The sequence below is a fragment of the Sceloporus undulatus genome, chromosome 2, assembly GCF_019175285.1.
Source record: "Sceloporus undulatus isolate JIND9_A2432 ecotype Alabama chromosome 2, SceUnd_v1.1, whole genome shotgun sequence".
NCBI lineage: Eukaryota > Metazoa > Chordata > Lepidosauria > Squamata > Phrynosomatidae > Sceloporus > Sceloporus undulatus.
The window spans coordinates 286,243,372-286,260,736 of record NC_056523.1 but is presented as its reverse complement, the minus strand read 5'-3'; the positions used below and the strand labels follow the sequence as shown (position 1 = coordinate 286,260,736).

Here is a 17,365-nt window from a genome sequence, read left to right as displayed (position 1 = left end):
GGCTAGATTCAACCTTTGTATGTGAGAGCGAGATTTGCCTAAATTGAGTAGAGATGAGGTTATTTAGGCAGACTACTCAACATTAATTGCAACTACTGAGGAAATCTATAGTGTTCATTTGGCAAGAGAGACAGCCCATGCTATAAAGGGGTCAATCAAAAAGGGAAAGAGGAAATTGTATTTTGAAGATAGCTGCTTTCGGATAGGAGATTAATTGCACATTTGCAAACTGCTTCGGATGGAAGATTCTGACAACAACTACTGCTTCTGCTACTACTACTGTATAATCTGGGTAAGGTTTATGTTGCTTTCTACCCTTTTGTTTTCTATTATATAGAAAATGTTCCAATGAATATAACATTAAGAAGCAGAGATCCCTCTGGTATTACAGAGCACTTCACGGTTATTCTGTCTTTTTATCCACCAAGTTGCAGATAACGACTCAGACAGACTATATTTCAAAACTATTTAAAAATGATCACCCAAGAAATTTGTATGTGGCTGAGATGACTTGAAAACATCACAGGTGGCTTAAAGTGCCTCTAAAAAGAGGGGAAGGGCTAAAGAATGCACAATGAAATATGTGCTGGAAAAAAGCTCTAAGGTTTAGTCCTTGGCATTGCCAGGTCAGTCTGGGCATGCCACTTTCCCCCATCTCCTGAAAATTGGTATTGGGCAATGTAAACTGCGTCTACATTATTTGACCCTTGGAGCTGTCCAAGTCAGCACTCCCCCATAAACACCGAAGAAGGACAATTCCTAATTATTTCCAGTTAGTGATTAGAGAATAGATATTCCAGTTAAAGTGTGCAATGTGTGGGAGACTCCTTGCTACTAATAATGCTGGTACTTGTGAGTAGTTAGATGAGACATTGGTGGCTAGAGAAAAAAAAGAATAGTAAGGAGAAATGCACATTAATCAATTGAAAGGTTGTTCACCAGATCCCTCATGTCCTGTTGCCCTCATGCTGGGTTGAATTCATGAGATTCTTCTGAAATCCAAAAGCAGATCCAGGTCTGTGTGTGATGGATATGAAAAGGTGCATACTAAAGGCACATGCACTTCATCTTCAGCAGCTATGATGTATGAAAGAATTTCCTTCATAAGTGTTCCACATTAAAGGATCTGAGTTTAGAAGTGTATTTTTATCTCTGCTTGGAGCTTTTCTCACCCCATGTTAGGCAGAGGGATATGAATTACCTATAGTTTAAAAATTGGTTTCATATGTGCACAAGTGCTTGCAGGATGTATGTCATCACTTAAGCATTATAGGCAGGTGTCTCCAGGTTACCATCAACATTTATGTAATCATTTCACTTTATATGACGTTTGCTGCATTGTGCAACATGCTCTGACTTGCCACATGTTTAAAAAAAGGGATTGGGGGCTGTTGCTGTGGGGCAGAAGGATGGAGACCAGTCAATGTATTTTCTATGGGGGAAAACAGTTTTTTGTTTTAATATTGCAAGTTTACAAAGTGAAGAACTTCCCTAATAGTTCTCTACTATGGAGAGTCACAGAAGTAACAAGTGAGAGTCCAATGCTATTTTCCCTATCACTGCTTGTCTGTTTTCTCTTAGAGCTCAACTTTGTAAAATATTGGACTGGTATTAACTGCATGGTTCCATAGTAAGCATTCCCACCCAATGCCATGTAATATATTTCCAGGGAGTTAAATAACAGGAGATCAGCAAGAGAGAGGATCAGGCATTTATCACTGTGGGTATCCTCCATATTGAATCTTTTGGTGAGGCACCATGTTGGATACAGACAGAATGTTGCTGAATGCTGGTTGTTGAAGACCGTATCCAAGGTAAACAACATGGCTATAAAATGGTATGAAGAGATAAGTTCTAGCGTATAACTGCCTAAGGACATGCTTCAGTATTCAAGTGGCCTGATTTCATGGCATCACAGTTCTTGTGATGAAACGTCACTCCGTAAGATAGAACTGTTGGAGAGTATTAGTTGTCTTATAGCCCTCTTGGTGTGTGTGTGTGTAGGGCTTTAAGCTGCCTGTTGACGTATGACAACCCCATAGAGTTTTCTTAGTTAAGGAGAACTCATGTGGTTTTTTTCCAGTTCTTTCTTCTGAAATATAGCCTACAAAACCAGGTATTAGTTGGCAGTTTCCTATTCAAGTACTAAGTAGGACTGACCCTGCTTAGTTTTCAAGATCAGATGGGATCTGTGTGTCTTTGGGGTATTTACCACTGTAGAGTATTGTAGGTCAGTAGCATCTCCATAACTTACTGTTCCAGAGTAACCACTATGATTACAGACTATTTTCAGTACCTGACTGGTTGGTAAGGATGGGTGCCTAGAGATTAAATCTGCAATCTTGAACCACTGTATCTGTTGGTTGTTAACTACCTTTGAGTTGACCCCTACTCATGGCAACCCTGCGGATGTGATATCTCCAAGACTCCTTGTCCTCCACTGCTTTGCTTAGGTCCTATACTTTCATACCTATGACCTCCCTAATAGTGATCTAGCCATCTGGCATGTGGGCTTCCTCTCTTCCTGCATCCCTCCACCTTTCCTAGCATTATTGTCTTTTCTAATGAGTCATGCCTCCTCATGGTATGTCCAAAGTATGACAGCCTCAATTTAGTCATCTTGGCTTCCAGGGAACTTTCAGGGTTGATCTGTTCAAGGACCCCATTTGTTTGTCTTTTTGGCTATCCAAGTTGTCTTCAGCACTCTTCACCACCACCACATTCAAATAAATTGGTTTTGTTCTTACTCACTTCCTTCATTGTCCTCCTCTCACATCCGTACATGGTAATGAGGAATGCAGTGCTCTTTAGTACATGGTAATGGGGAATGCAGTGCTCTAACTTTACTGCTCAGTTGTATGTCTTTACTATATAGTATCTTGTCTTTAATAGCTAAACTTCCCATTCCTAGGCAACCTTAGGCAGCCACGGAGTGGCTTCTAACCCATCTGGGAGCATGCATTGTCCTGCATGCCATGCTTTCAAGTGGCCAGAAGTCACACTTTTTGGCCCATCTGTTTCGGGTCACAGTTGCAGAATTTTGAGCATAACTTTGCTTGCATGAGAAATTAATGCTATGATCCTATAGTTGCTGCAGTCTTTTGCGTCTCCTTTTTTTGTGGGTGGGGATGTATATTGATCATTTCCAATCTGTTGGCTACCATTTTGTTTTCCATATTTGTCAACATATATTAGATAACTCTAGAGTTGATTCTGTCTATGTGAATTGTAGCCATCTAATTGGGATATCTGTTCTTGGTGATCTATTTTTCCCAATTTCTCTTACTGCAGCTTCCACCTCACTTTTTAGAAATTGGGGTTCATCATATGATTCTTTGTTCCATGTGTCATTAACTTTTTTGTCTCTTTTATATAGTTCTTCTCTGTGTTGCATGCAACGTCTTTGTTTTTGTACCCTGGCTAAAAAGTAACCTGTACTTGATGGCAGCCAGTGAGAGTCTGGTGTAGTGGTTGGACAGGGACTTGGGAGATTCAGGATCTAGTCCCAATAGAACCATGAAACTCACTGGGTCACCTTGGGCCAGTTATTCCTTGCTGGGGGCAAAGAGAGCCATGTATACTGCACATTGGAGAAAAGGCAGGATAGAAATGAAGCAAATAATATGTAATTAGTCCTGTAGAGAAGAGCAGGAAATAGCTAAAGTGATATAAGTATTCAAGTTCACAGTGGTAAGAGAAAGACGCAGGCTAAATTTATCTACTGAATTAATGGATTCATTTTGATGAGACAGATGTATTATATCCCGTTTTTCTCCATCCAGTGCTTGCAGGTGAAGAAATGCCTTTGCAGCAGTTTCCAAAGTGCTTACTATAGCATAGCTGATATGTCTTCATTGTGATTTCAAGGAGACTATTGAAAATTGCTAGAGTGATAATTATTTTCAGAAGGAGAGCATTTTTATGACCATTCTGGATCACCAATTGGCAACATAATTTTTGCAAGTTTTAAAACAAATACATTTTCTAAATATAACATACTTGATTGCAGAGCCTAAAGAAGATTCAATGCATATTTTTGGCCCACTTAGTGCTGACATTTTAAATCTTCATTACCTAATTTTTTTATTACTGATTTTTCTTTTCTTTCAAGATCCTATCTTTTGACAAAGGTAGATGTGAAAATCGTAAAAAGAACAAAAAGTGTTCAAGAAATTGTTGGTTGAAACTTGTAGAACCTATGAGGTGTAGTGACTTGAATGTTGGACTGGGATTCTGGGAACCAGGGATTGAAACCCTGCTCAGTCATGAAACCCACTGTATAACCTTTGGCACTGTATAACCTTTCCTAAAAGAAAAACATGGTATGGGTACAGGTAGAAGAGGACACTTTATCTAGATGAGGCTTTTATTCCCCCCTCCTGCAAAGTCAAATTCAAGCAGAATTGCACAATAAAGACATCTGGAGGATAGTAGGATCTGAAAATGCCACAAACAAATGTTTCTCTAAGGCTGGTTTTTAAAAAAGGTTTTTGTTTGTTTGTACATATCAATATTTAATATGATTTCTCCCTTTGTTTTGTTGGACAGAGATTACATTGTAAGGCCTGTAGTTGGGTTTCCTATCAAATGAAGAGTGGTCATGATGATGCATACAGGCTGGGGAAGGATTTGGAGATTATCATACACTCTCTGTATCACTCAAGGAAAAAAATAATTAAAGATGGTAAATCCCAAAGCTTAATGACTGCAGATGCTAAACCCCATGCTTAATCTTATATCTAGGTTGCATTTGACTGGCCTCCTTAATCGGTCAGTTCTTCCCATGATCACATCAGCAGGTATATAACATTAGCTAGTAAACAAAAGAGGCAGGCAGTGTGTATTCAGGACTGTGTCCCTGCCTCTGAGAGAATCATATTCTTTCTCTCAAATTCAACAACCATGACACATTTGTTAGTTTTAGGGCTACGTTGTTTTTACCCAGGAGGCTAATATGGCTTTCCTTTTGCAGTCTAAAATAATTATTACCAACTGCAGTTGCATCAGATTTGTTGGCATGTTTTTTTTTTCTGTTTCCAGATTTCAATGTAGGATTTTATCAGCATGGACTAAAGTAATGAAGTGATAATAATGTATGATGAATAAAGGGAACCCTTTTACAGGAATGAGGGACACTGAGGCTCTCATTTAGTCCTCAGCATATGACAATCCCTTATCCTTATGCCCCACCCCCAGTCTGGAATTATTTTACTGTCTAGCCCCAAATATAACACATTTACAGTATAATCGGTAGCTTAAGAGAGCAAGTGTGGCGTAATTGAGCATTGGATTACTTGGACTAATTTTGTCTAATATCAATTTAATATTTTAAAAATAATTATTATGAAAATGCAAAATAGTCTTCTGATTATAGTGACATTTTCCATTCATATACTGTATATGTCTGAGAAAGCTAGCATGGTGTAGTGGTTTGAGCACTGGACTATGACTCTGGAGATCAGGGTTCGAATCCCTGTTTGGCCATGAAAACCCATTTGGTGACCTTGGATAAGTCACATACTCTCAGCCTCAGGGGAAGGCAATGGTAATCCCCTCTGAATAAAGAAAACCCCATGACCTTACAACAACAATCGGTAGTTTGATCTCACTTCAAGTGATTCCGATGGCATATGAGGCATGATCATAAAGACAGTAGATGTGTGGTAGTGGCCTTGAGATCTTTTGGAGAGGTCCTGGTCCTTGTCCCACAACCTCACAGGCTCATTTGGTGGAAAGACAGGAGAGGGCCTTCTTGGAGGCTGCTCCCAGGCTCTGGAACACCCTTCCCTGAGAGCTTGTACTGGCACCCTCCTTACTAACTTTTTGCAAGCAAGGAGAAACCTTTTTATCCCAAAAGGCCTTTGGGAATTGCTTTGTTTCTGGGAAAATAGGCCTTGTATAATGTGCTATGCTTTTATTTGTTATTATTTTTAATTTGTTTTAAATGGTTTCAAATTTTGTGATGGCCTTTAAACTGCTGCATGCTGTTAATTTTAAACTATGTTTTAATTCTTATAAGCCACCTTGAGTCCTAAACTGGGGAAAAGTCAGAATATTAGTAATAACAACAGCACTAACAATATACTGCAGCACTGTAGTGTGTTTGGGGTGATATGTTTGTGAACTCCTGGGCTGTTCTTTTTCAGTTAAGAAAAGTGTTGTGTCACATTTATCATGGTTGCATTATGACATGCAAAACCATGGTGAAGAAGGAGGTAGAGACAATAAAATATATACTCTAGCTGGCAATCCAATCCAAGAAAATAAAGTAATTAATTTGTTGTGGCAAACACAATATGGCTAAGGTACTGAATTAGCAGTTTAGTCCTAAATGTGACAATACAGAAGTAGGTTTCTTAATAGCTTAACAAAACTTCAACCTTCACAGGATTTTGAACACAGATATGTACACTGCATGTACCATAATGAACTGAGGCCATTCATGTAAGTGTGCTTGTGATGGTGGTGGGACTGAGACTAGGCTTGCCATTTCACGCTGGTGGGCGGGACTTCCCCTTCCCCTTCCCCTTCCCCTTCCCCTTCCCCTTCCCCTTCCCCGCCCCCGCCCCCGGGTGGCTGCCCAACTCTGAGCTCCCAGGGCTGCTGCCTGCCTTTTATAGAGTGCTGCCTGTGAAGCATCCCTGGAGCAACAGCAGCAGGAGGACTGAAACCAGCAGGGGCGGGATCTGCTGCACTGCCTTGCCTCTATTGGCCAGCCCTCTGCTTCCTTATTTGGGCAACATCCGAGCAGGGAGGAATTTACACTCAGGCGAGCTGCTTCCCCCTTTCGCTTTCCCCTCCTTCTCTTCTTATTATTGTTCTGTTTTTTTTCTTCTCCTCCTCTTCCTCTCCTCCTTTTTCTCTTTCTTCCTCTCTCTAAGCCCCCTCCTCTTCTTCTCAGGGGTCCAGGGCTTCTCAAGGCTTTGCCCCCATTAGAAAAGAAAAAAGGCTTTGGATCTGTCCCATAAATCCCTCCTAAGTTGAGACATACCTGGGAAAAAGAGGGGATGAGGGGTTTGGGGGGGTTGGAGGGAGCAAGGAAAAGGAGGAAGGGGGGAATTGCTAAGAAGGCTTGGGAGTGGGAAATGTTTTCAAAGGCACAAAGGACTGCCTGTGGTCTTGCAAATGCTATGCCTGCTTGGAAGTGGGAAATGTAGTTTTCAAAGGCACAAAGGACTGCCTGCGGTCTTGCAAATGCTATGCCTGCTTGGGAGTGGGAAATGTTCTTGTAGAATTGGGTGGGGGGGTGTTTGGCCAGAAAGAGAAGTACATTTCAGCCTTCTGTCTAGGAATAATGGCAAAATGTCCTCCATTTTGAGCATGCCTAAGAAACATGCATTTATATTAACATTTTTAAAAAAGTATCAATTTTTTCATGTGTCCTCCATTTTTAAAAACATGTCCTACATTTGAAAATGTGGCCCTACATTTGTCCCAGTTTGGAGGCCCTGCCTTATGGCAACCCTAACTGAGACAAGAGCCTCTCCTGATAATCTCAGAGCCTGGGACCCTCTCATACAGAGAGATACAGTTTGCCAAATAGTCTGGGCCTGAGCCATGCAGGCTTTATAGGTCATAACCAACACTGTGAATTGTGCCTCTTAACAAACTGGAGTTTCAACAGGAGTGTTGTATGGTCTTTGTAACCTGCCAGTTTGGCTGCAGTTCTTTGGACCAGCTGACATTTCCAAACACTCTTCAAAGGTAGCCTCACGTACAGCATGTTACTCCAAATGGGATGTAACTAAACATGTACCATTGTGGCCAGATCCAGTATCTCAAGTAATTGGCATAGTTGGGGTGCAAGCTTTAAATGTGCCAAAACGCCCCTGGCCATCACAGAAACCTGGGCTTCCAAGTTCAATGTTAAGTCTAGGAGTACCCCTAAACTCTGCACCTGTATCTTTGAGGGAGTGTAATCCCATCTAACACACTGACATGTACAGTGCAATTTTGTAAATATATTTTCTTGGGATGAAGGCCTGTTACTTTCAGTCTGGTTTACTTTTCAAAGAAAATGCACAGGATTGCTGCCTTAATTTAGGGAGTGCTGGTTTGAACACACTTTTATTAAAAGACTTTTATTAAAATCCCTTTTTATCAATTGCATTTCCTCAAGTATTCAGTTAATTTTGATTTCCTGACACAAACTGCAAGCTACAAAAAGGACAATCTGTATTCAACACAGAGGAGAAAACCCTCCAAGACAGCCTTTTATTATGCATAGAGAAGGTACATGGCAGTTCATGTGGTATTAAATGCTGAATTCCATTGGTTGGCTTGGTTATCCATCACATGGCTCCTGAGCATACTGGCTCAGGTTTCTCTCCTCCACATGAACAGATGAGCTGCGTGCCTGGGAGGTCTGATTCATTTTTCAATGGAAAGCAACATCCCTATTAAGCTTTTACTTCTCTTTCTCTTTGTAGGATTTTCAGTATCTGGGGACCAGTTGTTTGGAAGGATGGAGAGGAGGTGAGTGATTTCATGAGCCTGCTTGTTAAGTGTAGGTGAATGAATGGCTTACATGTTTGTGTGCTGGAGGGCTGTGGACATATTTTCTATCAAAAAGGCAAGGGTTAGTTTTTTTAAATTTTTTTTTAAAAAAGATGCAGCATTCAGACAGAAGAAGGCAGTGTTTCAGCACTAAAGATGCCTTCTGCCACAAGCTGTTTACTTCAAAGCAGGGATATTAAGATCACTGGAACTTCTCTTTAGAAATTGTATTTTAGAATGCAGATTAAATGGATCCTCTTTCATGTGGCATTTACATTTCAAGCTTAAAAGATCCTGAAAGTTATTGTTTCATACTACTGTACATTGTCCCCCCTTTTTTTCTTTTACTTTGCCTTGCTTTTGGAGTGTTAATAACAGAGATATAAATAAAACAGTGTAGGTGTAAAACACACATCCAAGAATGCTGTTGATGCTCTTGGGGGAAAAATATGAAAGGAACTGTATTACATATGGATACAGACACAGATTCAGCTTTAGCAGAAAATAAGCAACCTTGCTAGAGCTCTTTTGTTTTTTTTGCTGTAACTATGATTTTTTCCGGTGCAATACAAGTAATATTTCAGCAGGTGTTTTGAATCAAGAGAAGTTGTCAAAGAAAAGCATGAGAAAAGTGAAAAATAGCTAAACTGAATTAGATTAATCAAGTCTCATAGTCAATACAAAATTAAAATACAGGACAAGTGATGATGATGAGACTCATAGCCAGTGATATAAAGTCTGTGCAGCTGGGGTAACAAGGGCATGTGGTGCTTTGCTTAAGCTTGTATTAAGAGATCTGTGGCTGAGTTAACTGATGAATTAAAGCATACTGTAGTATACAGTTTGCATGTTTGCTGTGATTATAGTAGATTTGCTATCATGTTGGCTAGTTGTCATGAGGAAAGGTGATATAACTTAACAGAATAGAGTTATATCCTTAGTGTCAGGCAATATGTCAACTCAGAGGTTCAGGATCATCTGTTGATGAAAGACAATATTATACACATAGTTTAACAGACTTGAAACTTGATGCCGAGTTTCCTTTTTATTTTTGAAAGAGACCAGTTTGGTAATTCTTTAGACACTGAATAGCCAACAGAATGAATGCAACACATAAATTTGATGTTAATTTGAATTTTGTACTGCCTTTCATTGTATGTTAAATCATTGCAGAAAGCAAAACCAGTTGCTCACTGGTTATGTTTTTAGGTGCCAATGATAAAGGAATTAGAAAAACAAAACAAACTTTGTGAGGGCTGAGCTTCTAGGCAAGTTAGCATTCTTTGCAAATTGTAACTTTTTGGCACCTTTTAAAGTTAAGTCTGTTAAGGTTAGGTTTATTGGATCTGGCTGCCAAAAGAGACACATCTGAACTGTAATTATCTCAGTAAAGTGCACCCATTTGTTGTGCCAGCTTTCATAAACTATTTCTGAAATTTGCGTCTTAAATGCAGCATTTGGAATTAAGGTTCTTGTTCTGGACCACTGTGCTACAGGTAAGAGCAAGGTGACATGTAAGAAAATTTCTTTCTTTGCAATCCCAGTGGTCTGCCAAGAGAACTGAGGACTAAAATCACTTGCAAAACTGACATCTGAGGCAACACTCCTCCTTAACTACAGAGCAGAACATTTCAGTAATGTTATAGGGTTACAACTACACTGGTACCTGTGGCGATCTGACTAGTCTGTTTGGGTTGTGATAAATCATCTGTTCTATCAGAATTCGTGGGATTTCTCTGATGACTGCAAGTGTTTGATTCAGTGTGCCTGCTGATCTCAGAAGCCCTATCAGTTGTCATCAAGTGCTTCTGATGGTGCTATTATGTGCTGAAGCCAAATGTTATTTCTTGTAGATTTGCAAAAAAACAAACAAACATGAGCAACATCAGATGTTTTACATGGAAAAGCATTTTGCCACCATTGGCGTTTTGTAAGTTGGATTAGCGTGTTAGACTTAATAATAGCCAATAATCTTATATTCTTTAGATTCCACATTTTTAATTGTTCCCAGTCCCAAGCCATTCCATACAGTACATGTTTAAGATAAAAACCCAAAACATATCAGTCTTTTTATCAGAGCTTTTGTCTATACACTGGGCCTGGTATTCACTGGGGTTTGGTTCCAGGAAGCTCCATGTATACCAAAATCCGTGGGTGCTTAAATCCCATTAAATATAATGGCCTAGTAAAATGGGTGTCCCTTATACAAAATGGCAAAATAAAGGTTGGCTTTTTGGAATTATATATTTGGAATATTTCCAATTTGTGTGGCTGCTTGAATCCATGGATAAAAAAAATCCATGGATATGGAGGACCAACTGTATATATTAAAAATAGTAATAACATAAACATAGGGCCCATAAAGACAGGCCAAAATAAAGCTACTTTGGGTCACTTTGGAGGTGTGCTGTTTAAATGATGCATGCGTCCAAGAGGCCAGAAGCCATGCCAAAGCCACACTCCAGTCCTAAGGACTGGACCGCAGCTTTGGCACAGCTTCTGGCCTCTTAGGACGCATGCATCATTTAAACAGCATACCTCCAAAGTGACCCAAAGTAGCTTTATTTTGGCCTGTCTGTATGGGCCCATAGTTTGAATAATATTAATGTTTAACCCCTTCATATTTTATTAGTCTTGTCTGCTTCCTTTGGGGACAAATGTCTGTAATATTTTTATTTTATTTTTGTGGGGAAACAGACTTCCTTTTTTTAAAAAAAATAACCCCTCTTTTTGGGATCTATGAGTTATGATTTTGTTCATTGTTCCACACAGTGCAAAGATGAGTGGAAATCTATGAAGATAAAAATGCTTTTTAGCTGTGGTCACATACAGCCAATAAAATGTAAAATGCAGGGTGGGAGGAGATCTAATTATTTAAACCACAGATACATTTTAACTTCCAGATTCAAGTATGCTTAGATTTTAGGGAACATTTATTTCCACCCCCCTCTTCTACATGTAAGAAGCAGATTTTTAAAAAAATGTTAGCATTATCTATATGATTGAAATTATTCCAAATGGGAAATATTTTGAGTGGAGAATTAGCATACCTGACAGATAGTGACCTGCATCAGTCCTACTTTACTTCCAGCTAAAATAAACAAGCAAAATTAGGGGGGAACAATAGAAAATCTAAATGACCAACCAAAAGAAGCCTAGCTACCAGTGTGTCCCCAATAATAGGATGTAAGCCATTGAAACGGTTCGTGCTCACTTTATTGAGTTGACATTACTGTTGCTCAAGAAGGAGCATCCTAGAAATGCCTTAAAGTTCTTCATTAATGTTAAGGGTTCAGTAACCCTATAACATTGCTGAAAAGAGATACCTCTGCCCTGTGGTTACGGGAGTGTTACCTACAGATGTCAGTTTTGCAAGTGATTTTAGTTCTCAGTTCGTTTGGCAGACCACTGGGATTGCAAAGAAAAGTAATGTTACATGTCATCCTGCTCTTATCTTTAGCACAGTGAGTCCAGAAACTAAAAAGAACCTGAAATCCAAATGCTGCATTTAAGACTCAAATTTCAGAAGTAGTTTACTGAAAGCTGACACAACAAAATGGGTGCACTTTATTGAGATAACTCCAGAAAACAGCCATGGAAAATCAATTTTTGATTATCACCATGATCCAGAGAATGATGCAGGTGGAGATGCTTTAAATATATTTTTATTTGTTAGTGTTTGCAAGGATGGGTGCCTGCACTCTCATTTAAAAAGGAAATAGTAGAGCCTGGAAAAGTCCTTTTTGTATTATAACGTGTCAAATCTCCCAGACAGCATGATGAATGTCCATATTTCTGTACTTAAAAGGTTCTGCAAGTTATAGCACCCCAAAAATAGCATTCCAAACTCCAGAAAACAGCTGCTTCCTTAGTAGTGATAGTGAGTAGACCAGAGTCTGACTTCCACCTTCATAATTCCCTTGACATGTATGAATGTAGAAAAATCAGTTTCTACAATTTTTCATTAAGTGTCTCTTTGCGATGCCTCCCTTTCTTCATTACATTTATACTGTTATAAAGCTACTAAGGCTCAGTCAGGGCTTGTGCCACTCTGGGAAAGCCAGTTCAGTTGTTCCACTGAAGTAACAGTTTGCTCACAGCCCTGACCTATATGTTATACTGTTCTGGCCTCTGAGCAAAGCACGTTAAATGTAAACGTTGCCCTTTTATATCTATGTAGTATGTTTGTCCTACCCAGTCTAGGTCTGTCACTATCAGACCTCAAATTGGCTTAGCGCTAATGAAAAGGACTGGAATAGCTAATCACTAGGTAATGCCCAATTAAATCAGATTATATGTATAAAAGAGTGTAAATGCCTACTTATCAGATGACATTATCTAGCAGAAGATAACAATCTGGATTGTTTATCTGAAAAAAAAATTAATGCAAAAGGGTAGGTTTTAGAAACACCCACATGCATATTGATATGACTAAACTACACAGGTTGTCCACAGCATCAGTAGTTTTTAAAAAATAAATGGTAAGGATTTCTATGTTGTAAAAACAGATTATGTTTTGGATTGGGAATGAGTTACTAACTGGGTTTTGTTTTTCTCTAATGTATATTGAATTATATAATGTAAGAGATACATTTTCAAAAACACATTTTAAAGCTTCTGTCTCTGATCCAGTTATAGTCACTGGATTCAGTTCAGACAGGTTTAAATGGACATTGCAATACAGATGGCTGAAGGGTGAAAAGTTTGCTTGTAACTGGTTATTTATTTTATGTTTATATTACTTATTTTATTTATATGTCACTTTCCCCCCAATGGCATCCAGGGCAGTTAGAAAAGATGCTTAAAAACAATAACAGAAGACAATGAGGAGAAAGGTGCTACATGTTCTGAGATAGTCAACTATTTCTTCATTTTCTTAAAAAAAAAAAAAAAGGCCAAAAAAGCTTGTCTCCTCACTGTTTTCTGCTTGTGCTTTACAGTTCTCTCTCCTGAATAAAAACAGCAGCAGCACCAACAACAAAACAATACATTTTTAAAACACAATTAAAACACTGTATTAATACAACAACGTAAAAATGTAAAACTTAAAAAAATACTAAGTTAAAAATATAAAACCATTAAAAACATATCAAAGCAAACACCCTAATAAAAAGTGGCGCAGTTATGTATTAAAGGCTGCACAAAAAGAAAAGTTTTTGCCTGCTGGTGAAAAGAGGGCAGGGAGGGAGCCAGTCTAGTTTCCTGTGGAAAGAAGTTCCAAAGGATGGGAGTAACCACCAAGAAGGCTGTCTCTCATATCCTCACCAAATAAGTCTGTGATGTTGGTAGGACAGAGAGAAAGTCTATTTCCTCTTGTCCTTTTAATAATTTCTGGAGAGGCTTCAAAATGTGATCCAGCAAACAGATAAACTTGACATACACAAAGCACTTGAAATAGTCCTGTTCTTTGTCACAACCAGTTTGAAAAATTGCATTTTTGGCTAGTGGCTATACTGGCTGGGAAATTCTGAGACCTGTAGTCCAAAAAACAATGTCCACTTCAGTGCCTGTCACAAACTTGAATATGTTCAGCTACAGCCCAGGCACTTGAGCAAATTAAACGGGTATGTGAATGTATTGATTTCTTATCCTGAAAAGCCTCCGTTCTTATAAACAGAGCCAACATAGTGTAGTACAGCCAAATAGAGCAGTAATCCAACATAGCAAAAGTCTTGGGATGCATTGCTTTCAATCCAAAACATGCATTCAGAAGGTACTTTGATTAGAATTAAGTACAGTGGGCCCTTGTTATATGCTGGGGTTTGGTTCCAAGATCCCCCGTGTATAACAAAATCGGTGTATTCTCAAGTCCCATTAAATATAATGATATAGCAAAATGGTGTCCCTTATAAAAAATGGTTAAATCACGGTTTGATATTCGAAATTTATACTTTTTTGGAACATTTTCAAACCATGTATGCTTGAATCCGTGTATAAAAAAATCAGGTATATGAAGGGCCAACTGTATTACATTTCACTAACCGTGCATCCAAAGGTGGCAACGTAGCAGTTGGATGGTGAAAGGTGATTGAGAAAACTATATTGCTTTTTACTGATTAGATACCACTATTGGGTTCAATGTGATGCTGTTTTGTGTTAGAGCAAACCTAGATGCTGTGCAAAACTGAAAGCTATGTTTCCACAACAGTTTTTTTCTTTAAATGAAGCCTAGCTGGTGTTTTTACAATCAGAGCCTAAGGAAGAGTGTGTATTTAAAGGGATGATCAGTTGTTTCCTTTCAAAATCCCCCCATTGTTTTTCTTCCCCCAAGGTCAATATGTGGTGATTTTTATCTTTTCACAGCAATGAAAAAGCCATTTGAGAGGCCTTTAAAGAAGAAAAACAGCCGCCAAGGTTATGATTAAGGACTGTTCCCTCCCCCCAATCTTTATTTTAGCACTGTGTCTCTTTTTCATTAAAAGTGTATTTGAGAAGATGCCATGGACTTCTGTGATATGTGCTAGTGGCCTTTGGGCATATGGCTATGGAATTACACATAGCAGATAGAAGGAGTCCCAGGGCAACCATATGGTTGGCTGATTTAAAGCTGATTTTGTTCCATACAGAAGCATCCACAGGTGTTCAGATAACATTTGTGCAATATTCGTAGTTATCTTCTGGAGAAACCATAAAATGTGCACATGATACATTTATTTGTTGTTGTTACTGTTATTGTTTGCCTTCAAATTGTTCCTGACTTATGATGACTTATGATGGGGTTTTATTGGCAAGATTTGCTCAGAGGTTTGCCATTGTCATCCCCTGAAGCTGAGAGAGTGTGACTTGCCTAGGCTCACCCAGTGAGTTTCATAGCCCAGCCGGAAATCGAACTGCGGGCTCCAGCATTGTAGTCCAACATTCAAACTGCTACACCACACATTGAGCTAAATCAATGTTAGTCCTACCTAGATTGGACGTATTGAAATTACTGAGATTTAAGTTAGCTATAACTAACAAGTCATGCTGATTTTAGTGGGTCTGCTTTAAGTGTCATTAATATTTGTTTTACTCCTTACAAAGTCATTCATAGGAACACATGTAAAAACATACAAACAGCTAACATCATGTTTTCCTACAAATAGCAATGACTGATTTAGTGATTGTGTATGTGTTGCATTGTGAGCCTTCAAGCGGTTTCTGACTTATGGTGACCCTAAGGCAAACCTACCATGGGGTTTTCTTGACAAGATTTGTTCAGCGGAGGTTTGCCATTGCCTTCCCCTGAGACCGAGAGCATGTGACTTGCCCAAGTTCATCCAGTAGGTTTCATGGCCAAGTGGAAATTGAACCCTGGTTGTATTACTGATAAATCAGGAGGTCATTTGCATTTCTGACCTCAGATAACAGAGGAAAGGTTCCTTAACAGGCATGAGGGTGTGTGTTGAGCCTTTCTAACGAGTGTGTCCATCAGCTCCATGTGAGGATATAGAAAGATCTTGTAGCATCTTTGAGACCAACTGAAAGAAAGAAATTGACAGCATGAGCTTTCATAGACTTCACTCTATTTCCTCAGATGCTACATCTGAGGAAGTATACTGAAGTCTCTGAAAGTTCATGCTGCCAACTTCTTTCTTTCAGTTAGTCTCAAAGGTGCTACAAGATCTCTCCACGTACAGACTAACACGGCTATATCTTTGAATTCTGTCTCCATGTGAGAGACGTGTATATAATAATACCTAAGTAGTTCTCTTTTGAGACCCTGTAAGAAGCAAAGACACAAATAACAATTGTAGATGAGAGGCTTCTTTGTGAAATGTCTTCCACCTGCTTTCCTAAAGGAATAGAAAGCTTGCTGATTCTACCTGTCAGGCTGTGGTATTTTGCAAAGGCTTGCAGGTTGTTCTTGCCACTAGGTTTTTAGAAGAGCTATGAATATTTCATTGGGGGATGCACACTTAGCACTTTGTAGGTGTTCTCCTGCTGAGAGTAGAATCTTGTTGCTTTGGCATGAAACATGGTTTCATTTTGCTAGTGATTTTCTGGGAGGCGTAAGGCAGTCTATTGTAAGCATTCAAATTTGAAAGCTGCTGTTCATAGCAACTGTTCAGGGACACAGTCTTAATGCCTGGCTGGGCAAATAAACAAACCTATCCACATTCATGCTGTGAATTGGATGTTCCACGCCAGTTGGCTTTCCTCAGAGGTGGACTTTTAAAATGAGGCATAAACCTCTGTAGAATTCTACATTCACATGAGGGACTTGTAGATTGAATCTCTGCCAACATGATAATTTTATTATTGTCATAGACCAGGTTCTACAATTAGAAAACAGGCAAGTACAAATTGAACAGATACAAATTTCAGGACTAGGAAAATGACTAAGAGGGTTTCACTAGCTGGTTTTAGCAGAAGAATCTAGAACACAAATTTTTGCCACCTTAAAAAGTAATAGATTCCAAAATAAGAAGGGCACAATAAACATGACCAGATCTTCCTGGAACAGCTGCTAAAAGGGGTATACCTAAAAAATGGATGTCCTTGTATTATAGGCAGTAGAGAACCATGTGTTTGTGCAGTAAATATCCATTGTACATAGTACATTTGTCCCTCCACATTCTCTGGGCTTAGGGGCACAGGACCCCATGAATGTGGAAAAATGGCAAATAACAAAAAACACTATGAGAGAACACTTCTCTAGGAATCTTTAGGTGTTCCAGTGCAACTCTGTAGACATCTGTCAGACATTGACCATAGAATTATGCTGGAGGAGCTACAAATGCCTAGTGGAGTTTTCACTAGGACAGTGTGACTTGCCCAAGGTCACCCAGTGCGTTTCCACAGGGGGGATTTGGATTCTGGTCTCCTGGAGTCCTAGTCCAACACTCAGGCTGCTGCACCACACTGGCTCTCTAATATAGATAACTGAAAT

At 39.1% G+C, this 17,365-nt stretch overlaps 1 protein-coding gene across 3 annotated transcripts in view; it reads left to right on the top strand.

The window, feature by feature from the left end:
- Positions 1 to 1,470: 1,470 nt before the first annotated feature.
- Positions 1,471 to 17,365, top strand: part of LOC121922185 (V-type proton ATPase subunit S1-like protein) — a 32,091-nt gene continuing 16,196 nt past the window's right edge. Inside the window, exons 1-2 of one of the 3 annotated variants that reach the window (XM_042451279.1) lie at positions 1,471 to 1,814; positions 8,430 to 8,475. In XM_042451279.1, coding sequence (XP_042307213.1) covers positions 1,787 to 1,814; positions 8,430 to 8,475 — 74 coding nt within the window. In that variant the 5' untranslated portion in view covers positions 1,471 to 1,786. The other 2 variants (XM_042451280.1, XM_042451278.1) reach the window with 2 other exon arrangements.